The following is a 24,355-nucleotide window of genomic DNA, read 5'->3' on the forward strand; positions in this document are numbered from 1 at the left end:
TACTAAAAGGTTGATTTTTTAATTTAAAAGGGGTTTTTTGGGGCCCCCGGGATAATTTTCCAAAAAATTTGAAATTCGTTTAAATTAAAAAATTATATTAATTTAAGGGTTGGGTTTTAAATCGGGACAATCCAAATAATCCCCTTCAAATGAAGTAATAATAGGGGGTCCTTTTTTCCATTTCCTAATTCATTTTTCCAAAACTTTAAAAATGAAAAAAGGGGATAAGGGGAAAATCGATTTTTTTGGAACAAAAGGGCAAAACCGTTTAAAAATTTTATAGTTTTCAGTTCGTTACCGGTTTCTTAACGAAAAAAAGCCAGGTTAAAGTTTTTTCAAAAAAAAACCTAAACCCCTTTTGCGGGATTAAATTTGGGGCATCCCCCCCTGGCCCAAACAACATTTTAGGGTTGTTTTTGTTTAGGTAATAAAAGTTTTCACAAGGGAAAGGGGGTTTTAAAAAAAAACAAATCGTTTTTCAGTTAAAAAATTTAATTTTTTATTATTTAAGGGGGTTTTGATAAAACCTACAATCCCAAAAACTAATTTCCCCTTTTAAAAAATCGAAAAATTTTAAGGTTTCGTCAAACCAAATTAATCAAACACAAAACCCTTAATTAAAAAACTTTTCTTGCCGCTTTATATATTTTAAAAAGGTTTCCCCTTTTGCCCAATTTTGGGGCCCAAAAACACCCCTTTAAAACAGTTGGTTTTGAAATGTTAAATTTTTTAAAAATTTTTTTTTAAAAAAAACATGGGATTGTTAAAGCTTTTTTCAATATTGTTCGGAAAAAAACCAAACCCGGGGCAATTTGGGGTTCCCCCGGCCCCCGGACCAATCAAACAAAAAATTTTTTTTTTCTTTTTTATAAGTGGGGCCAAACCAAATCGTGTTCGGCCTAATGGGTTAAAATGAAGGGAAAACACCAAAAACACACAAGGGTTTTTCCCCCCCCGGGAAAAACCCCCGTTTAAAGGCTTTTAAAACTTCCAAAAATTGTTTAATTTACCCCAAAATAAATTTTTAAAATTTACCCTAAAATCCAAAAACCCCCTAATTTTCGTAAAAAAACAAATACCGGGGGGGGGGGGGGGGGGGGGGGGGGGGGGGCCCCCCCCCCCCCCCCCCCCCCCCCCCCCCCCCCCCAACCAAAAAAAAAGTTTGGGGGCCCCCTTAAAAATGGCCCCCCAATGTTTTTTTTTTCAAAAAAAAAAAGTTAAACCCCTTTTGACCAAAAATTTGGGGAAAATGAGGACAAAAAAAAGTAAAAAGGTTTTCCAAAAAGTTTCATGGGGGGTTTTTAAAAAGGATCAATCCTTCCCGGGCCCTTTTTATACGTTTGTAAATTCCTTTCCATCTGCTGCTTTTATCTGTTGCCGAATACTGGATATTTTGATGCTTTACTTTAGATATGTAGTTAATGCTATGTAATTTTTGTTTTATTTAACTAACATTTGTTCACAGTTTCCTTCTCATATATTCAATTATGAGTAACATCAAATAATGAAAAGTAAAAAGAGTAAAGATAAAACGTAAGTGAAGGTTGCGGTTTCTCTTAAAATACAATCATCTATTTTTTTCTTTACTTTTATGGATAAACATTGTCCGTTCTCGGCACAGGGTGAACAGCGTGACAGTGCGACTTTCACCTGGGGCCGAGCACGATGGACGGAAGTCTAGACATTATTTTTGGTCTGTAATAATCACCTAAGTAAATTCTAATTGATTTCGGTTGTGCGATGATTCTAATTTCAATATCAGCATGTACTCACAATGAAATTAATTCCGAAATTTGTTTTATTTAGGGATACGCAGAACACCTGGTCGCAACGATCTCGGAATGGCTAATGGCTATTTTCATAGTGATGTTTTTTGTGACATTCTACAAAGAGTTCAGAAAGTTCAGATTGACATCTCCACAAGTCGTATTTGACATCAAACCTGAAATTGGCTGCGATCAACTAAATCATACAGAAATATTGGGAACAGAATATGTGGGCCAAAATAACACCGGCACATCCGGATCCTTTCCATAAGAAAATATGGAGCTATGAAGTATCATTTTTCGTTTTGACACTGTATCCAGAAATACCTGTTTTGTTAAAAGTGAATGCGTTTAAGCATTCATTAGCACAGTAATGAATTTGTGACTTCCATACCCCATTTAAATAATTTTTTTAAATGGTGAGTTTTTGGATAAATTCATGAGAAATGAAAGGATAACAGCGTCTTCATACTACCCATAGTTTTTGTATGTTTATATTGTAAGTTTGCTAAACATCCATGCGGCAATGAATTAAGTATCCCTTACACAGTGGTAAATCATGTTAAGTGCCATAAGACACACCGTTTTCTTGAAAATAAATCATTCGACACATGATGATTTACTAGAGAATCACTCAGACATATCAATCTTTATCAGAGGTATATTCTTTGATTAAATGGAAGCGTAGATGGTTTAAACTACAAGTAGATATGTTGTATTCCACACCTCCACAAACTGTCCATTGCTATACTTTTTACCTGTAGTTTGACCCACATGTATGTTTTCCTCAATTACGACACATATTCTAGTTTAGTCCGCAGTCTGATAAACTTAATGCATATAAATTTTATTGATAAAACTTATACATGTATGCTATATATAGACTACAGGTAAAAACAAAGGGAACCATAGCATTTGGTCCTCACCTGTGGAGATGTAGTGTACTACAAGGCTACCCCGGTCCTATCCTTCTGAGTCCTAGTTTAGGTACCGCTGGTGAATTATGATTAAACTTCAACCTACAATCACATTAACTAAAAAAGAAATAAAAATATGACAAGTGTGGTGATTTATTTGTTTTTCTATTTTATTACTTCAATGATATATTACAGTTGATTAAACTGTGATAGTTAAGTTTGTTTCTATTGCAAAGCCATAGACATACAGTACATTGAATGTTTGACGGATTGGTTCCTTTGTATTTTGGATTTTCTACCACGAAAAAAAAATAATATATATATATATATCCACTGATGTAAGGGGATGTCATATTATCATCCATACATAGCCTGAGTAAAATATCGATCTGAGTAATACATATACTCTAATTTGGTTCAACTTCATTGTGTTCAGCATAAGAACTACTGAAAAATAAATTAATATCTAGAACACCAAACAAAAGACCCATTAAGGACTTCACGGACGGACGAAGGGTGATTTGAACATAATAAACTACACATGCTATTGATAATAGTTTTCGCAGTGAAATATAGTGTTTGGTGGTGAAAATAACGATTTCGATATGTTCACTCCTTTTTTACCTTTCAGTGCACAGTATTTAGAGTAAAAATATCGCCCTTAACGAAACGATTTTTTTTTGTGTGAAAGCATAAAAAGATTTATCTCCCTTCATTAAGCATTCTTTCAAGAACGGCCATATTGTATCATCAACAAATCATGATCAACCCCAACGATAATCTTTCCTTGTCCAAGCAGCTCAAAAATCGTGCAGAAATACAATTAAAACACACCAAGTCTCTATAGCATACTAACATGGGAATGTTCTCTGAGAATTTGATACGTAATGGGACAGCAGAATTACTTGGACATAGACACCAAACCAGTCCTCAGAGCTCACATCCATCAAAGGAACATGTATCGCGTCACGATTGATGTCCGTATCAAATTAGAAAGCATAACAAGAACTTTGCAGTCAAGATTTATTTGTTGGTATTCATCTTACGTGTCCGTCCGCAATCGACTTCAACGGCCTACAATATATCCTAATCACATCCAGGTCACTTCGCCACATTTGACAGCTGTTGTCGGTGATATTATTATATAACTTATCCCAATAATTCTTCATTGACACATTATAATCTATCGATTCTAGAATATATGCATCAAATTGCTGGAGCACTACACTTGTTGTATTTATTTACTTTATATTAATTTTCTTCGAAACTTCTATACCATTTTAGGAACTATATTATTCAGCGGAGTAATTATAACACGTCAAGCAAATATACAGAGCGGCTGATTTAAACTGACATCTTGATGAATAACTTTATCCTGTTAATTTCCTTAGCACTCGTGAAAAAAAGTTTCCATCCCACAAGATAAAATATAAGTGTTATTCATCCAGAAACAAAGAATAAAAAAAATCGTTACATGTGGCCAAATACACCTGCTACTGTGTTTTTTTCAAGTTAATTGATAATAGTGTGAACATAGATACTATTGATTTATATATCGATGAAGTTCAATTCACACATTATTAAACGGGAAAATTAAAGGGAAATATAAAGGAGCCAAGTGAATAAGCATACATACACTTCATTACTTATACTCTACGTAAAGGTTGAATTGTGAGAAGGTCTCCTACTAGAGTCAATCACAATGCTATTTATTCACGTTCACTCAATTTAACTGCATTTTGCCAGCTTCATAACAAATGAAAAATAAACGCATAGGATAAATTAGTCATTCTCTACATAAAGAGGTTCTCCGAAACGAGCCACAGAAATTAGACTTAACAAGATTCTCCGAAACATCCTAAAGTCCATATTGTTTGAATCGTATCTCTTTAATGAATGCGGTCTCTCCTATATTCATGTATTTGCAGTCTTCTTCTGTGATGATGAATGGCGGATTCCATCTCGAGGCATGAAAGTGATATACACCTGACTTCTTCACTCCTGGCATTGGGTTACAGAAAAAGTCCATATCACGCCGTATTCGCTTAAAATAAAGCAGTTCCTCATTAAAAGTAGGACCTTGCATTCGAATCTGGTTTAGAAGCCTCTGATAAAAATGATCATATAGAGCATAGTCAAGTACAGCCCATTTCCTATAACGGTCAACATCACCGGCTGTGAACTTAATTTTCTCGAATAATTCATTTTTAACATTTTTCTTAAGATAAAACACATCAGACAGTCTCCAATTCAAAAGTCGACGCATTAATATCATACATTCGTCAAATAGTTCCACAATGATAACTAGCTGGAATTCTGATTCTAATTTATCTATATAAAACTGTATTTCGGTTTCATTATGAGTTATGTAAAGATCTGACGGAAATCCAAATTCTCTGGCCATTCTGTTGTTTACGTAACTTTTAGAGTTCAGTTTTGTGTAGCGCGTAGGTTCTTGTAAATATTTCGAAACTGCCAAAGTATCATTAATATCAAGTACTTCTTTAGGCCTGAAATAGTTAAGAATGGATACAAAATGCCCAAAAGGTTCTCGTATGATCCCAATATAGACCGTGTCTCTCGGCATTATTCTCTCAAATGCTATTCTGTCGTATATGACATGGCAGCAGAGGATTTCATAGGATCTATTTGTTGGAGGAGGAAGAATATTCTTTGACGTCACAGTGGTCCCAGTGCTGATAATATTTGGATAAAAAATCTTGTTGACATGTGGAATCACCACTACTAAATCTCTTTTCATGGCATACCGGAGGAAGATGTTTTGTGCTGTTGAACTTGCAGCTTTGTGTACCTTCAGAAAGGCAATGTGTTGCTTCACTCTACCATCATTATTTACACGAAACCCGAGTCCGCTACTCTGGCTTTCGTTATATATATCACGTGCTTGCCAACTGAACTTTTCCCAGTGATTTCGTCCTGATGATCCAGACATGGCATAATATCGGACCTGGAGGATGGACATCATTATCATAAGCAGCAGACACAAAAGTATCCCACGCCTGCAAATTAAACAACAAAAAATAATATTATGAATTGCTCAAAAACATTGTTTCAAACTCGAACAGTCAATAAGTAGCCAGATCTGTTAGAAACTGCGGCGGTAAACAAGAACTGCGTGAGGTCGTGTTAAACTTGTTCAACCTGAGGATTAGATATTACACATCTTTCGGAAAAAAATTGCATGACAAGTGATTAAAATTCAGGTAATGTAGTTAAATCAATCAGGTCAGATCAATTAATCATTTCAAATAAAACAATAAAAAGGAACGAGATTCAAGGATGTATATAATGGTGTGCTTGTTTTAAGTAATTCATCTCCTCGCTAATGTGAAAGAACAGGGAAAAACACCACAGGAATCGAACCCGGGTCTCCAGAGTGTTAAGCCACGCTCTACCTCATAACCAATACAAGCATGATCCGTCAGCTGAGTAACAGGGACCGTGTTTAACCACATCGACCCGTTCCTTTTACACCAAAATGACCCAGGAGTTGTTAGACATGATGAAGATTTCAATGAAGAAACGTCATGATGGGGTTTTGAACACATGCATGGAATCCTTTAAACTTCTTTTACCAATTACATGTTGATGGCACTGGGCTCCGTGAGGAGTTGGAATACCGTACTCTTGGCTGATGCCGGTGTTTTGAAGTATTGCCGGAGAACTATTTGCAGTTTTGTTGGATGATTTACTTTGATTGTGGCGTCTATCTCTGCAGCAAGAGAACGCAAGACGATCATCAGCTTGATGATATTACCATACCCGAAACATATTTGGTGTCATTTATCCAATATTCTCGTCCAAAAACAAGAGAGGCCAGGTTCAGGAACTCGATAAAACGACAAAAATATGATATAACTTTTAAGGAATGCATACTTCTTTTTAACTCTAAATACCGTTGGGTACTACTATTCATGCCTTTCTAGCGAACGGACAATTTGGATTAAATCTTCCAATTATTATCAGAGGTTAGTATTCAATGTTATCAATTTAAGCTTAGTATGTAAACTAATCGTCCAAAATAATTGTTTCGTTCAATCTTCAATTTGGGTTACGTTTTCGTTTCGGCGCATATGTTATTAAATATGATAATCAACTGCCTGTTTGTTAACATCCGCAGCAGTTCAGTTGTCTTTCCTATCTACTTTACATGATTTACGAAGTATTGCTATGACGTACTGAATTGTTTTCTCTTGTTTTGTTTTTGTGCACACAACACACTTTATAAGCTTTATGAAATGTTGACAGCTATTTCTCTTCTTACCTATTATCATATCTATACATGTATGGCACAACATTTCTATCGCATTTATATGTTAATAGCTTAGATAATGGGTAATACCATTATACAACACAGGGTTGTTATTGGTGTTAATTAACTTAGATAATGGCTATACCATAATACAACACAGGGTGGTTATTTGTGTTAATTAACTTAGATAATGGGTAATACCATTATACAACACAGGGTTGTTATTGGTGTTAATTAACTTAGATAATGGGTTATACCATAATACAACATAGGGTTGTTATTGGTGTTAATTAACTTAGATATTGGGTTATACCATAATACAACACAGTGTGGTTATTGGTGTTAATTAACTTAGATAATGGGTTATACCATAATACAACACAGTGTGGTTATTGGTGTTAATTAACTTAGATAATGGGTTATACCATAATACAACACAGGGTGGTTATTGGTGTTAATTAACTTAGATAAAGGGTTATACCATTATACAACACAGTGTGGTTATTGGTGTTAATTAACTTAGATAAAGGGTTATACCATAATACAACACAGGGTGGTTATTGGTGTTAATTAACTTAGATAAAGGGTTATACCATAATACAACACAGGGTGGTTATTGGTGTTAATTAACTTAGATAAAGGGTTATACCATAATACAACACAGGGTGGTTATTGGTGTTAATTAACTTAGATAAGGGGTTATACCATAATACAACATAGGGTTGTTATTGGTGTTAATTAACTTAGATAAAGGTTATTCCATAATACAACACAGGGTGGTTATTGGTGTTAATTAACTTAGATAATGGGTTATACCATAATACAACACAGGGTGGTTATTGGTGTTAATTAACTTAGATAAAGGGTTATACCATAATACAACACAGGGTGGTTATTGGTGTTAATTAACTTAGATAAAGGGTTATATCATAATACAACACAGGGTGGTTATTGGTGTTAATTAACTTAGATAAGGGGTTATACCATAATACAACACAGGGTGGTTATTGGTGTTAATTAACTTAGATAAAGGGTTATACCATAATACAACACAGGGTGGTTATTGGTGTTAATTAACTTAGATAAGGGGTTATACCATAATACAACATAGGGGGGTTATTGGTGTTAATTAACTTAGATAATGGGTTATACCATAATACAACGTAGGGGGGTTATTGGCATGTTTCACCTGGTTTGCCGCACAAATGAAAACTCAGCCTTCATACATATTTACCTACTAGTATTAGTTCTAAGTAATCTAAGAATATTTTGAAATACAGTTACGATGTTGTCCCCAAACGTACTAGCTTGATACACATAATTAATAGCTCTATTACAGTTTTTTTTGTTTTGTTTTTTTACTTCTGCTAATAATTGCAGGAGATGTCGAAACCAACCCTGGTCCAGGATCACCAAGCTCTTCAAATGATTCCTTCATTAATAAAACTTAAACTTAATAAAACTGATTGTGACATTATATGTTTCACTGAAACTCAGTGACACACCTGATCTGACAGCAACGCTTTGGGTGGTGGTATGATGATCAATGTATCATATACAATTGAAGCCCAAAGGCGAAGGAGAACTCGAACATCATAACATTGAATCAATTTGGTTACAAAATGACACACCAACTCGTAAGAGATTACTATGCAATGTTTACAGTCCAACAAATGCTTTGATTTGGTTTGGTTTATTTTGTTTAACGTCCAATTAACAGCTAAGGTCATTTAAGGACGGCCTCCCATGCGTGCGTCATGCATGCGTGTGGTGAGTGCGTATGTGTGTTTTGGGAGGCTGCGGTATGTTCGTGTTAAGTCTCCTTGTGATAGGCCGGAACCTTTGCCAATTTATAGTGCTACCTCACTGAAGCATACTGCCAAAGACACCCAACAGGACACACCAGCCGGTCACATTATACTGACAACAGGCCAACCAGTCGTCCCACTCCAAGTATGCTGAGCGCTAAGCAGGAGTAGCAACTACCATTTTTAAAGACTCTGGTATGTCTCGGCCAGGGGACAGAACCCAACCCAAAGCCTTCTTCACAGGGGAGAACGCTCAACGAAAGACCAAAAGTGAGGAATTGTCAAGGGAGACATTAGGAACAAGAAAGCTGTTTAGAAAGAAGAGAAAAGATAAGATCCCAAATTTAGTCACCTCTTACGATCATGCAATGAGGCAGCAGGTACAATCCGTACGCCCTACTAGCAGGGCCCCCACCAAATGCATCAGTTAGCTTTTGGAACAATCGGGAAATCACTGGAGATCAGTGACGACACTATAACTGTAAGTGATCTCAACTGTGACCTCACTAACGGAACACTATCAAATTATAAGAAACTAAAATTTCTAAAAAGTCTCAAATATACATTGTAATTTAGAAAGTTCAGCTACAAATAGTTACCGGCTTACCAGTTGTCACAGTCCCAACCATATTTTGCTATATACTTATCCATTATATTCCAGGAAGTGGATATTTTCTATGCTGCTTGTACAATTATAATACGGTAGAATTTCTATTTATTTTATTGTGTAATTTATATTTAGTTTTGGTAATTATTTGTTATTTGCTATAAATACGGATTCTCCGGACCCGGGTTCATAGCGAGTAAATTAGTGTGAGAGAGATATTCGCACGGGTAAACGGGCGAACCGGTTGTGTGACCTTGGAAGGTATACATGGGTTAAACAAGCGCAAAATACAGTTTGCGGTAAGTTATATTATATTTCTTATACACCAATGTGTTGGTTTTTAAACCCCGAAATCTGTTGCGTTTATATCCGAAGTATAACATGTTATTTTCTAATCGTAATGCGTACCGATGAGTACAGTTCATAGGTCTGTGAATGTAATGTTTATGAGGCTAATATTTGAAGTAACTGAGCTATGATTTTTGATGTAAAGTATAATATATGTTTAGAATTGTTGCATTTGCGGTAATTCATAACTTATTTGGTAGAATTAGCAAGTCTTACGAGTATTAAACGTGTATGTGTTTAGTTATCGTATTAGCTCTTATATAATATGTATAACTATATATATAGCGGGTGTATCGCTAGTTTACTTTCTTTATATCAGTCTTTTATAAGAGTACAATTGAATAAGTGTCAAATAATATGTCGTTTACATAAATAAGTGCATGTTGATAGAAGTATGATGTAGATAAATACTATATCATTATGGTATTTGCATAGTGTAGTAAAACCTTTGGTTAGACATTCATATATATGTCGTTACAGTTTTAACCTATGATGGTGTGAGGGCAGAAGTCATTTGAGACTGACATGGTATCCAGTAACCATAGTTTCCAGTCCTATGTGGGCAATACAAACACCATTATCACTAACTGATTGCAGTCCTGTGTGGGTAGCTGTTGGTGAGATGTGAAGTGTGACAACTATTGGTGAGCTATCCTGTGTGGGCAGCTATATGCATCGTAAGAAGTCCTGTGTGGGCAGATTTTAATGTTATGTACTTTGTGGGCAACCATATCTCCATATTTCCATATGTCCTGTGTGGACGGATATAACTTTATACAGACCTTTGTGGTCAACCATATTTCCATATGTCCTGTGTGGACGGATATAACTGTATACCGACCTTTGTGGTCAACCATATTTCCATATGTCCTGTGTGGACGGATATAACTGTATACAGACCTTTGTGGTCAACCATATTTCCATATGTCCTGTGTGGGCGGATATAACTGTATACAGACCTTTGTGAACAACTCTATTCCCATATGTCCTGTGTGGGCATATTATATCTACATTTATGTGGCAACGTTGAGCAGATACATAAACTTGTCTTGACAATCTTTGTCTGGAGTGTAACAACTTTCTATGTGGACTGTACATCAGACACTATACGTCAGCCGTCATTGGAAGTATTTGTGGATTGCAGATTCAGAGTGTATGTATGTGTATGTTAGTTGTGAGAAAGTTGTATATATTGCTATTATTGCATATGTGACTGTTAAACATGTACATTATTGTAATAAACCCATGTATATAGTGTATATTGGGTATTTGTGCCATTCTTTACATCAACGCTGCTAGTCGTGCTCGTCCAGGTTACACCAGTGTATGCATCAAAGCAATCAATTTATTTTGAAACACGATGGAAAATACCATCAGAACGACGTAAACAAAACAAACAAACAAATATGTTCAGAATCAAAATCTATATGTCACCAAGTTACAAATGTTCTACCAAAATTTCGCTCTGGATCATCTACTTATACTAATCGTTATCCGAACGATCTCACTATACCTACCTGTAGGACTAAATTACTGAGAAAGTCCTTGGTACCTTCCTCTATATCCATATATTCAAATGGAACCCCCTCATCCCTAATAAAAAGTCATCTAATTCCCTTATCGCCTTTCAAAACCATTAAAACAGGATATAATTTCAGTTCCAAAATTCATCACTACTGGAGATAGAAAATTAATACACATAAGACTTCGAAATGAATGTCGCACACTGCCAAGTGATCTATTCAGGGCTAACCTAATGAACGATTCCTCATGCATGTGTGGGGATAACCAAAAATGCTAAACACTTTAATTAATTCTTGCCCATTGTATCGAAGGCCAAGACATTGGCTTCTACGTTATCTTAGAAGTTGGAATATCAAAAAGTGTTTTACTATTTGATATTAACACTTTGGTGTGATGAAAGCCAAATACGTGTAGACCAAAATATACAATCATATTTTATTGTTATTCTTTCCTTTTTTGAAGAATATGTATTTTGAATTTCTTTTTTTTTTTTTTTTTTTTTTTTATTAGTTCCAGACAAACATATACATCAATACTCTCTTAATTATGTACATGTAATCAATTTTTATGAATACTCCTACATTTTTGGTGTATTTTAAATCTATTATAATCTACTATTACATTCTTAATTATTGGGCAGTATAGTGTATGTAGAATTGAAAACAATCAACCAATGAATATATTGCCTGGAGCTAATTGAAAAATGGGATTGGGGGATAGTTTGGATAAAAAGTAGAAGCTGATTTTGAAAAGGAAATACAAAGATAAGAGAGAAAGGAAACATAAAAGGAAGAAGAGAAGAGGGAACGAGATTTCCGACGAAAGCAAAGGCAATTTCTGAAAGGGTGACAAAAAAATAACTGACTATTGCTAATAAAAACATTTAATGGAAAAGAAACTAGTCCAACAAAAACACAAGCAAATTGAAAAAATATAAAAATTAATTACGTTGGTAAATTGAAATCTATTTCATAATGAAAGACACTACCTTAATGTAATGGTTATATTTATTTTCTAAAAGCTGAATGGTAAGCACTGAAATCCTCAATAAAAGTAGCTTCCTTGTCACATTTTTTTGCTAAGTATCTCTCGATGTTATATGAAGTTTTAAGGTTACTAATTAGAGTGGGTAAGTACAGAGCTTTACCTAAACACTTTTGACAATAAATATAGTGCTTCATATTTAGTATTATAATATTTTCTGCTCTGTTATTTTGGTGTGGGTTTTGTGCTATTTTACCAAAAATGAAATCTTTTTTACATACATTAAATGTCTCATTACAAGTAGCTTGCAACCAAATTTGGAAAGCCATAATTAAATTTTGGACTTTATTACATTCCCAAAGTACATGCTGTATTGTTTCTTTTTCTATGAAGCAGAAATTACACAAATCAGACTGAACAAAATGAATCTTTTTCAAATAAGTGTTTGTAGCTAAGACATGATGATTAATTCTAAATTGCATCCATTGTAGTTTTGAATTTTTATTTGTGTCAAAAGGCAATCTGTATATTTTTTTCCATTCTTCAATAGGTATATTTCCAAATATGGTGTCCCACTTTGCTTGGCCTGTAGGCAATACATTATTTTTATTCAATACATTATACATATCTCTTGTACCTTTTTTACTTTTAATAACAATATCAATATACAGTGGTATCAATGGTAATGTAAGTTTTTTTTCAAAATTCCATCCTAATCGTTTGACTGCCAATATAATACCATTATAATCAAGGAAGTTAGTATTTAAATTAAAAGCTTCATTAAATTCATTCTGTTGAAGATAGCTGCCATCTTCTTTAAGTAAATCATTTATAAAAATCACACCTTTATCAAACCATTGCTTATAATATACAGTATTATTACCTATTTTTATTAAATCATTATACCAAATTGGTAGAGATAATATTTGTTCTGGCATAAATATTTCAATTTTCCCTCTTAATATATTCCACGCATTAAAAACATCAATCCAAAATTTGTTATGAAGTACATTTTTGATATTATATTCAATATATCTATTTCCTAACGTTAAAAACTTATTTCTATTAATTTTTGTAAAAAGAAGTGTCTGCCAATTTGAACTTTTAAGACAAATATTTCTAATCCATGTTGATTTTAAGGCCATTTCAAAATGTTGGATATTAACCATTTTCAAGCCACCTTCTTCATAACATTTCACAATAATATCTCCTTTGACCTTTGCTATTGGACTTCCCCAAAGGTATTCATTGAACATATTTTGAATCTCTTTCATAGTAGATTGGTTAGGTGATGGTAATCCTATAAATAAGTGTGTAAGTATTGGTAGTAGCAGTGTTTTTATTACGGTTACTCTACCTATCGGAGTTATATATCGTCTATTCCACTGTTTAATTAGTGCCTTTAATTTAGCAATTTTTTCTTTGAAGTTAGACTGAACTATTTTACTGAGGTCAACATTGAAGTTAATTCCTAAAAGATTAAAATGTGTTAAACCCCATGATAGAGCAAGATTATTGACTAATTTCTCTGAACTGTATTTTTTACTTCCTATCCATATAACTTGTGTTTTTGTGTAGCTTAATTTGAGTCCCGATATTTCCCAGAAGTAATTAAGTTCTTTTAAAGCATACCTAAGTGATGTTTCAGTACCATCTAGAATAAGAGAAGTGTCATCAGCGAATTGTGATATAAGATGTTCTGTTGTGTCAATTTTTATGCCTTTTATGTGTGTATTTGCTCTTAATTTAATTGCTAATATTTCTGCACAGAGAAGAAAAATATAGGGTGATAATGGATCTCCTTGTCTACAGCCTCTTTCTAGTTTAATAGGTTTAGATAAATTTCCACCTTGGTTTACAAAAGAAGAAATATTATTTGTAAAAGTTTTTATCCAATGTTTAATTGAGTCCCCAAAGTTAAAAAATTCTAAAACTTGATTTATAAATGTCCATGAAACAGAATCAAAAGCTTTTTCGAAGTCTATTAAAAGAAGCATGCCTGGTATATGTTGTTCTTCTGTATAATCCATTACATCATAAATTAATCTAGTATTATCAGCTATATATCTGCCCGGAATGAAACCTGTTTGATCACTATGTATAAGTTTATCTAGAACTGATTTAAGTCTGTTTGCGATGCATCCTGAAGCTATTTTATATATAACATTTAAAAGAGAAATGGGTCTCCAATTATTTAAAAACTGACGGGGTTTATCTCCCTTTGGTATACAAATAATGATTCCCTGTTTTTGAGTTACAGATAATTCACCTGTTTCATATCCCCGATTTACTGATCGAATAATAAATGAATTAAGATTTTTCCAAAAAAATTTAAAAAATTCAACAGTGAAACCATCTGACCCAGGACTTTTATCATTTTTCATACTTTTTAATACATCTGTTGCTTCCTTATAATTAATATTACCTTCTAAATTATTTTTTTCATCGACTGTTAATTTAGGGATATCAGTAAGTGAGAGATCATTAATCCATGAGTAATTAGAGGGTTTATCATTATTTCTATAGAGTCTATCATAGTACTTTCTGGTTTCTTCTAAAATTTCCTCCTGCTTTGTATTTTTGAATTTCTTGATTGGAACAAATTTTTTGATGTATAAATAGGATAAAGCAGCCATTTAGGTGCATTTTGTATGTATGCTCGGAGAGGGCTGAATAAGTTATATGAACTATTGCCCAATCTCTTTTGTTAAAAAAGGCAAATACAATATGTTTAAAGTAATTCAATCCCTTTATCAACAGACAGTTCATAGGTCCCAAAACATGTATAAATTGTCATGTGTTTTCCTGAGCTTGAATGTCATGATAACATCATAGGAATTACTATGAGTTTATCTTTAAAAAATCACGAAAGAATACTGACATACTAATCAAGCCATAATACAAACCAAAAAATTGATCAAAAGAAATATAAACAAAAAATATAGACCTCCATGGAGTCTTCATTAACTTTGCTAAAATGATCAAAATAACATATTCCTTAAGATAATTGATTCTCTAACCCGTAATGATAAAAATTAAACCAACACAAATAAATGAAGTAAAAGAAATATCAAATAAATAATGTAAAACGAAGTACACATACCGTTTATAGGATCCCGACTTAAGACGCATTCCGGATATTTTGTTGAGTTTATCAAATTAGATGTAGATAAAGTTGAAACAATGAAAAGCAAAATGCTTGAATTTGACATATAAACGTCTAAAAGACGTATCGTATAGTCGAGAGCACAATGGCGTCGAGGGGAGGACACACACGTGTCAATACCGTGCTGAACACTATGGAGGAAGCACATGCGTCAATACCGTACTGTACACTATTGAAGACACACAAGCGTCAATACCGTGCTGTACACTATTGAAGACACACAAGCGCCAATACCTTGCTGTACTCTGTGGAGGATACAAAATCGTCAATACCGTACTGTACACTATTGAAGACACACAAGCGTCAATACCGTGCTGTACACTATTGAAGACACACAAGCGCCAATACCTTGCTGCACCCTGTGGAGGACACAAAAACGTCAATACCGTGCTGTTCTCTGTGGAGGACACAAAAGCGTCAATACCGTACTGTACACTATTGAAGACACACAAGCGTCAATACCGTGCTGTACACTATTGAAGACACACAAGCGTCAATACCGTGCTGTACACTATTGAAGACACACAAGCGTCAATACCTTGCTGTACTCTGTGGAGGATACAAAATCGTCAATACCGTGCTGTACACTATTGAAGACACACAAGCGTCAATACCGTGCTGTACTCTGTGGAGGACACAAAAACGTCAATACCGTGCTGTTCTCTGTGGAGGACACAAAAACGTCAATACCGTGCTGTACTCTGTGGAGGACACAGAAGCGTCAATAACTTGCTGTACCATGCGGATGACACGGACTGATGATATAAGCTTAATATAACATCCGATGCCCAGCGAAAAGCTCGACAGCCTAAAGGGCAGTGTCTAGACCAATGTGTTATCCGATTTTGTAAACAGATATATGTCTCTGCTGCTGAAATTAATTCCCTATTTTGTTAGTGACAGGAGACAGAGTGCGGCTTTATTAATTCTGATTTAAAAATATAGACAAGGTCCAGACATTACAAGTCGTCTGTTAGAGCCAGCTGTTCCAGCCAACACCGTCACCTTTGTTGAAGTGTAGCTTATTCCTCGTGATATATGCATATCCTGTTTATCTCATAAACACCTCCACAAGATTATTGTAATAGAGTCCATCATATGTTGCTATATGGGATAGGGGAATTCTACTCGAGGATGTAGAATTTGGGATCAGAACCGAGGCTTGACCGGGTACTTCTACACCCGAGGGTAGAATATCCTTATCCTGCATACCTAACATATGATGGACTATTTTTCTCACACCTTTTCGGGAAATACATCCAACACAGTGAAACCATATAGAAACTTTGTATTTTTTTCTCAGTGACCGACAACAAAACCAATTACATATTTGGAAAGTTGAGAAAAAAGAATGGTTTAGGTATACCATGAAAAATAAGCTGACTGTCAAAGTGTAATAGATAATTTTTGCAAATTGTTCACAATTCAACCTATAACAGTCCATCAAAATACATTTGGTGTATTCCTACCAGCATTTGGCAAAATATCATAGTCTTTATGCCACTATAGCCACATTATAGAGCATAAATAACAAACCCTTAGCGCTGAGCCGATCAAAAGCTAACTGGTCTCAAAGTCGCCATCGAACAGATGAGACAATGATGGATTTAGGCATATAATCTACATATGTAAGGCGGTATTTAGAAAATGCAATTGGCACAATAATAATTTAGAGGATTTTTTTTTCAGTAAGCAAATTAGTATAACATGATTACTGCTAAATGTGTGTACCCTTTAAATTATGTAAAAATTCGGTTATACATTTTTTTGGCTGAATAACACATTTGTACTGTTTTTTCCCCTCCTAGCATTGATATCGCGTCATGACGGAGTGGTTAATATCAATACGTGGACACAAAGAAATGTTAAGAAACGTAAACACTGCGATACTAAACACGTCTATTGTTAATTATAAACGACAAATGTGTATAACAATTAATTCCAATAAAACCGATCGAATACTTTTCTCTAGTTGTCCAGATAAACAGATGTCACATGTATGGCCGTGTACGACGTAAACATGTATATAACCTTCAAGTTTTTTTCCAACAGGCATGTTCAATAAGCTTTCAACAAAAGTGTGTTGTTAGGGATTTGACTTTACAGAATATTAAATCAAACATAACGGGATAATGTTATTCACGACTTAAACGTGCAGTTTGAGGAGGATATGCGAAGGTGTATCGTCCACAAGGTTGCAAAAACGTATTCATGCTCATTGGTTGATATGCCTGCTAGTTCAATTGGCAACTGTTAAGTTATCATAATTTTACCGCAAGATTATACTGAACAGATATATCTGTATCAAACAAAGTCAAAATGGTAGTGAAATATAGATTAAAAGAAAAAGGTTATAGGGCATTATTATGATTGTTTCTCAAGAGAGAAACAAAAACTGTAGGAATTAGACAAGACTTTATCATATAATATGTTGATCAATTGAACTGGTTTGTTGAGAGTGGCAGAAATGTTAGAAAAAAAGAGACAAACCAAAATGTCAGGAACATAGAGACACAACAAAACACCATATGACGTACCAGAGGATACCAGTGAGAACACCAGCTACACAATCGGTACATGACGGCTAGTATATCCAACAAAGAGAGGCCAAAATAACAGTTTGTATGCATTTTGATATAGGATATTGGATAATTTTAAGAAATGCAAAATTTTGCTTTGATATATTCCCTCTACTTAGATCACAAATATCTTATTATTCGGAAGATCCCACAATATCTCAATCTAGATACACCAGGAACTTATCAGTTGGGAGATGGTATATGCCCTCGCAAAAACTAGTGACTAGTGAATTGGCTAGGAACCAGGTATCCGATCGATATGATCAATAACGTTTTTTAAGGTAAGATATATCTATAAGAGTAACTGAATTGAAGATCTCTGTTACTTTTCTGATAAGCTTTTAATATATCAAGCCTCATATGAAAAAAAAAAAAAAAATCGACAAAGATTTTGCTGTTGAGAAATTCTATCTTTTTATTTTACTTCATCTGGCGTATATTTTCTAAGAGCCCTGGTTGTATATTCAACTAAATACGCCCTGTTCGCTTTTCTTGGAATATATTTATTTTATTACAAGAGAACGAAGACGTTCATAAGATAGAAATAATGATACACGCAATGTAGTGTTAAGAGTGGGAAATCAAACGTTTTGATAGAAGCATAATTTCTAGAAGATGGTGTCCAAGATTATTCAAGATCAAGTCCACATTCCATTAAATCCATTTCTGGAGTAAACACTTTTCCAAAAGTTAATAAACGAGTTAGATATATATCCCTTACACTACCAGTGTTTTGAAAAATTACAATACTGCAGAATAATTGGCCAGTATTTATATAATGTGTAGATAGAGTTACCTTCCTTTTAAGCAAGCCTAGTTCTTTCCGCAAACAAGTAATGTAATAGTATTTACAGACGATGATGACATTATTACGTGTCATGCGCATGCCATGTCTGTTACTGTGGTTTTGACATCTGGATCCAGAAATATAGATTTGTGTGTTCAAAACAGAGAGGGTTTTCCAAGGAGTAAGTATTTTATTGTGGGTTATATATAACCTTCGAGTGACACAATTCACGAACCACACAACATACCAATGGTTTACGCACCGGCTGTGATAACACGGGGAGAATACCACTCCAAAAGAAATAGTAATTCTAACTCATAATTGATGGAACGAGAGCATTATATCAACAAAATCTAGATTTACAAAAACGCCCTTGAATAGCACAGGGAAAGTAAGACCAAGCGTTCCGGGAGAGCAAGCGTGTTATGTTTCATTCGCCACACAAATCTAGGTAAAATCCATATTCTCAAAAGGAGGACAAGAATAAAAACAAGACATATTAACGAAAAAGTATGGTTACTGCCCTCTTTGATTTGTTAGCTAAAAAGAGAAGCGGCGGCAGTTCTGAAGGATATACAGAATAAAGGAATTTTGTTAAGATTTCATAATTTGATATGTGATTTTTCTTACCATGTTTCAAAGAAAATCGATCTTCTTAGATGTTTTTTTTGTTGTGTGTGTTTTGTTTTCTTTCTTTTTTTTCTTTTTTTTTCAGGGTTTTGGTTTAACATCCTCGCAACAGCCAATGCCATTTTGAGGACGGGGTCAAGGAAATGCCCATAGAAGAAAACAAAGCACAGAAAGACAGAACAGAGGAAAGAAATGAAAACACAGGAAAGACAGGAATATATAAAGATCCCGTGTATTGTACTGATGACAACTGTGGGAGACAGGGGGATACAGGGGAAATACAGATACAGAGGGGGGGGGGGGGGGGGGGGGGGGGGTTACAGGGGAATACAGGGGATACAGGTGGATACAGGGGGATACAGTGGGGTACAGTGGGATACAGGGGGATACAGGGGGATACAGGGGAGATACAGGGGGATACAGGGGAAATACAGATACAGAGGGGGGGGGGGTTACAGGGGAATACAGGGGATACAGGTGGATACAGGGGGATACAGTGGGGTACAGTGGGATACAGGGGGATACAGGGGGATACAGGGGGATACAGGGGAGATACAGGGGGATACAGGGGGGATACAGGCGGATACAGGGGGATACAGTGGGTCTTATTCTTGGGGGTCGTCTTTTTACAAGTTTCGAGACGGCTTTATTGTTGTGGTAAAGTTGTATGTAAGAACGTATTATTGTCAAATCGGTCCTCGTCCTGTGGCGTCGAGCTTACATGATGGACACAATCAATAGGAGAACTAGTTCATAATATCAATATATTATTGTATAGTGACTACCATCTGCTCTGTCTCTTAAAAGATTTATATTTTATCAGGTCCTATGTTTTAATACAGAACAGACCGTTGAATAAATTTACTGTAGAGAACATAACGGTGGTAAAAGAAGATCATCAACTGTAAAAGACAACAGAAGAGAACGTACCGTTTGAAGCGTCCTGACCTTTGACGGATCCCGAACATTGTGTAAGCGCGAGTTTCACCAACCTCTCATTAAGTATAACAGCGACGTCATCTTGTACATAAAATATCACTGTAATTACCGACGCGTTCAAACGTCCCCAAACGTCCATACACGTGTCTATCGGGGTACACAGACGTCCACACACGTGTCTATCGGAGTACACAGACGTCCACACACATGTCTATCAGGGTACACAGACGTCCACACACGTGTCTATCGGGGTACACAGACTTCCACACACGTGTCTATCGGGGTACACATACGTCAATACACGTGTCTATCGGGGTACACAGACGTCCACACACGTGTCTATCGGGGTACACAAACGTCCACCCTCGTGTCTATCGAGATACACAAACGTCCACACACGTGTCTATCGGGGTACACAGACGTCCACACACGTGTCTATCGGGGTACACAGACGTCCACACATGTGTCTATCGGGGTACACAGACGTCCACCCTCGTGTCTATCGGGGTACACATACGTCCACACACGTGTCTATCGGGGTACACAGACGTCCACACACGTGTCTATCGGGGTACACAAACGTCCACCCTCGTGTCTATCGAGATACACAAACGTCCACACACGTGTCTATCGGGGTACACAAACGTCCACCCTCGTGTCTATCGAGATACACAAACGTCCACACACGTGTCTATCGGGGTACACAGACGTCCACACACGTGTCTATCGGGGTACACAAACGTCCACCCTCGTGTCTATCGGGGTACACAGACGTCCACACACGTGTCTATCGGGGTACACAGACGTCCACACACGTGTCTATCGGGGTACACAAACGTCCACCCTCGTGTCTATCGAGATACACAAACGTCCACACACGTGTCTATCGGGGTACACAGACGTCCACACACGTGTCTATCGGGGTACACAGACGTCCACACATGTGTCTATCGGGGTACACAAACATCCAGTAAAAGAGTTCTCGCCATTACCTTATCATTAAGAACAAGCTGTTGGAGTCAATACGCCGGTATTGATGGTGTATAAAACATTCAATGTTAAATGCTAATGCGGTAAATTGATAATGTAACATGAATGGATTCTGAAATATATATATTTTTTATCCCAAAATAATTCAAAATATCTGATGACACGTTTTTCTCTGGGCTTTCTTCTGGTCCAAGTGTCATACTGAAGCTATACTACTTGGCCTTCGATCGATTTACATATATATATATATATATATATATATATACATATATACCCCTGAGTATTCATTAAGGCTATTGTTGTATTTGTGGTTTCAAGTTTCATATTTACCGTAAGTATTGTTGACTTCAGCACCTAACGTCGTGGTAGATAAGTATATCACGTGACCATTGCTGGTATCTAAAGGTATATATATATATAATAATGATCGTTGCTGGTACCAGGGATACTATCCAAAAGAATTTTGAAATCGTAGTTTACTGTAAATACTTATAGTTTAACCTTTCACCGTTTGACCTTTAGTCGGACAATCTGATATAATCGTTCGAAAATTGTAAGTGACTGAAATGAGGGGATGACTAACATTGTTTGCCATTAACCTTCACGGTCTCATTTATATCAAGAGCTTCATTAAATGATGAGGTAATGGGCAAAAATCGATTTGTTTGGACACAATAGATCTTAATAAGTTAAACATCCTGGGCATACCTGTTCTCAGCTTTGGCGTTACGTGTTTCTTAGCGACAAATGTATGCCAGTATTAACTGTAATTACTTCAAAAATAATCCATAAAATATTTCAAAAGATATATCTCGTACACTAAACAGATAACCATATGTTACATATGCACATTCACGGTTGTTTTATTTTTAGTAATAAGAGTTTTTCGACAAGGAGATAATTACAAATTAATACATTACTCGTTTATTCAAGTTTAAATAATAATCACTATTATTGAAGGTGGTTCGAGTAAAACGTGACAATCCAAATAACTCCCTTTAACAAATAGACATCGTAACATATGGAAGGTCCTGTTCGATTTCACTCAAATAGTAATACATATCACACAGTCTAATTAAAAATGTAATAAATTGTCCATAACATTTAATATATAAAATGAGCTTCACTTTATTGCAATGCATACGGACACAGACACCACTTTACCTACATAGTTATTACATCGTTACTGGTATCTTAATCGTTTAAAAAAAGACATGTGATTTGTTCATGCTTTTTTCTAATAGTCTGTGTCTGAAACCACTGTTGCTTTGGGATATATTAGGGGTTCATCGGCCCATGGACAATCAGAGTCATTTTGAGGCGTTGTCTCTTTGTAGTAGTCGGGAGGCCAATCGCATGCCATCCAGAGCAATAAGGGTAAAGTGTCTTGCCAACAACCACAACAGCACAGACCGGCTCGTTTCCTCAGCTTCCCGGGAACACACAAGTTCAAGTTCTTTATTAACTTTAAGTCTTCCGACTCATCAGTATCATACATATACCCATAGTACATAATATTTCACATTTACATAATATCGACAAACACTTATAGATACGTACAAGAAACAATATACTCGGAGAACACAACTACGTTAATGAAATTCTTTTGGCATTAGCCGCTTTAATATACTTAGCTAATGTTTCCATTTTTGTCCCTTTATTTTGCCCTTTAAATAACTGTATCAATTTCAAAACATGCTTGGCTTTTTGAAATGATAACTTTTCAAAAATTTCTTGCGTATATCAGAATAACATGGGTATTTAAGAATAAACATAATGAAATTCATCTTCGACATCATTAAGATTACGGAACAAAACACAACCCGACACGGGTAGTGAGATTCGAACCACGCCCCTCGGACTTCGACTCAAATTCAAATTAATTTTATTCTCTTTTCACATGATGTATAGAGAAACATATTTACAATATAATTGTTACGGCCGGAAACTGCCAGTTAGTGAAAGGGTAAATTTACGTACAACTTAGAGGCACTACATAGAGTACACACACGTGTAAACCAATCAGATCAAAGGCTGATAACACATTCAACAATGTTTAATTTACAAAATACATTTCAACATATACATATACATACATATAGTATAATACCTATATATTATATGTAAGAATCAAATGACCGAACATTCTGGGCACTTAATGCAATGTACACAAGTACATTTGACAAGTTAAACTGTAGGACATAAGTAAAAGTACAGAGTTCATGCTAGGAATCAATCTTCCGCGTAATGGTAAGCATGATTGCGCGCGAGTCACTAACGCGACACGAGGCCATGATATTGTAAAAACGTTCCTGTCATCAACAAGTAAACATGGCCTATATGTATATATAGTCGCGAGGGCCCAAATCCACACACGGTAATTGACCACTTGTACTCACGTATAGGGTGGCAAACTCTCCAGTCCCGTGTTAGACATGCGGATCACAATATAATATATATTCCTGAGAAGGTTCTCCATGGCCGATGAATCTCAGCACAGCAAAAACAAGATTCTCTATGGCAGACGAATCCCAATACAGCAGTAGACTCTATTATCCAAATCAACTGGCCAGCCTCACGCTCTCACTGGTTAGCTTACAGCGCCATAATATGACTGGATTACAGTTAAGTTGAAGTTAACCCATCACTGTTGAACACATATACAACAGTAAAACCTCAATACGGTTCATATTGTCACACAAACACCTCTTCCAACTCCTGTCTCGCCATGCGAACGCTCAGCATCTCCAGGAATCGCCACGCGTTTCTCTTACAGCACCTTTCCCGTGATTTTCCCATAAGTCCATGTATACTGATGCGGAGCACGGATTGAAAGAAAGATACACACACGTCCAATGCGGAGCGCGGATTCATACACTTATCGGAAACACATTGTAGACTTATATCTAGTACACAATTTACACTACATCATTTATGAAGTACAAATATAAATAATAGAATTTTGTTTTATACTCTCCATGTATTTCTAGTATACATAACACTTCCCCCCTTAAAACAAAGTTTGAATTGTATGAAA

The 24,355-nt window shown here is 35.6% G+C and overlaps 2 protein-coding genes and 1 long non-coding RNA gene across 5 annotated transcripts in view; 2 read left to right on the top strand and 1 right to left on the bottom strand.

Annotated features, from left to right (window-relative positions):
- The window catches only part of LOC117336175 (DNA damage-regulated autophagy modulator protein 2-like), a 37,189-nt gene extending 34,354 nt beyond the window's left edge, over window positions 1-2,835 (top strand). For all 3 annotated transcript variants that reach the window (XM_033896569.1, XM_033896570.1, XM_033896571.1), the window contains exon 8: window positions 1,807-2,835. In XM_033896569.1, coding sequence (XP_033752460.1) covers window positions 1,807-2,037 — 231 coding nt within the window. In that variant the 3' untranslated portion in view covers window positions 2,038-2,835. The remainder of the gene's footprint in view (window positions 1-1,806) is intronic.
- On the bottom strand, window positions 2,832-21,521 carry LOC117336174 (galactose-3-O-sulfotransferase 3-like). The gene is made up of 2 exons (XM_033896568.1): window positions 20,320-21,521; window positions 2,832-5,703 (listed from the first exon to the last, which is right to left on the bottom strand). The coding sequence occupies exons 1-2, from the start codon at window positions 20,355-20,357 to the stop codon at window positions 4,542-4,544; spliced, it is 1,200 nt and encodes a 399-aa protein (XP_033752459.1). The 5' UTR covers window positions 20,358-21,521; the 3' UTR covers window positions 2,832-4,541.
- Window positions 9,455-10,978, top strand: LOC117336176. The gene is made up of 2 exons (XR_004534543.1): window positions 9,455-9,670; window positions 10,200-10,978. It is a non-coding gene; the product is annotated as an uncharacterized LOC117336176 (long non-coding RNA).
- Window positions 21,522-24,355: the final 2,834 nt, after the last annotated feature.

Source organism: Pecten maximus, chromosome 10, assembly GCF_902652985.1.
Source record: "Pecten maximus chromosome 10, xPecMax1.1, whole genome shotgun sequence".
NCBI classification, from domain to species: Eukaryota; Metazoa; Mollusca; class Bivalvia; order Pectinida; family Pectinidae; genus Pecten; species Pecten maximus.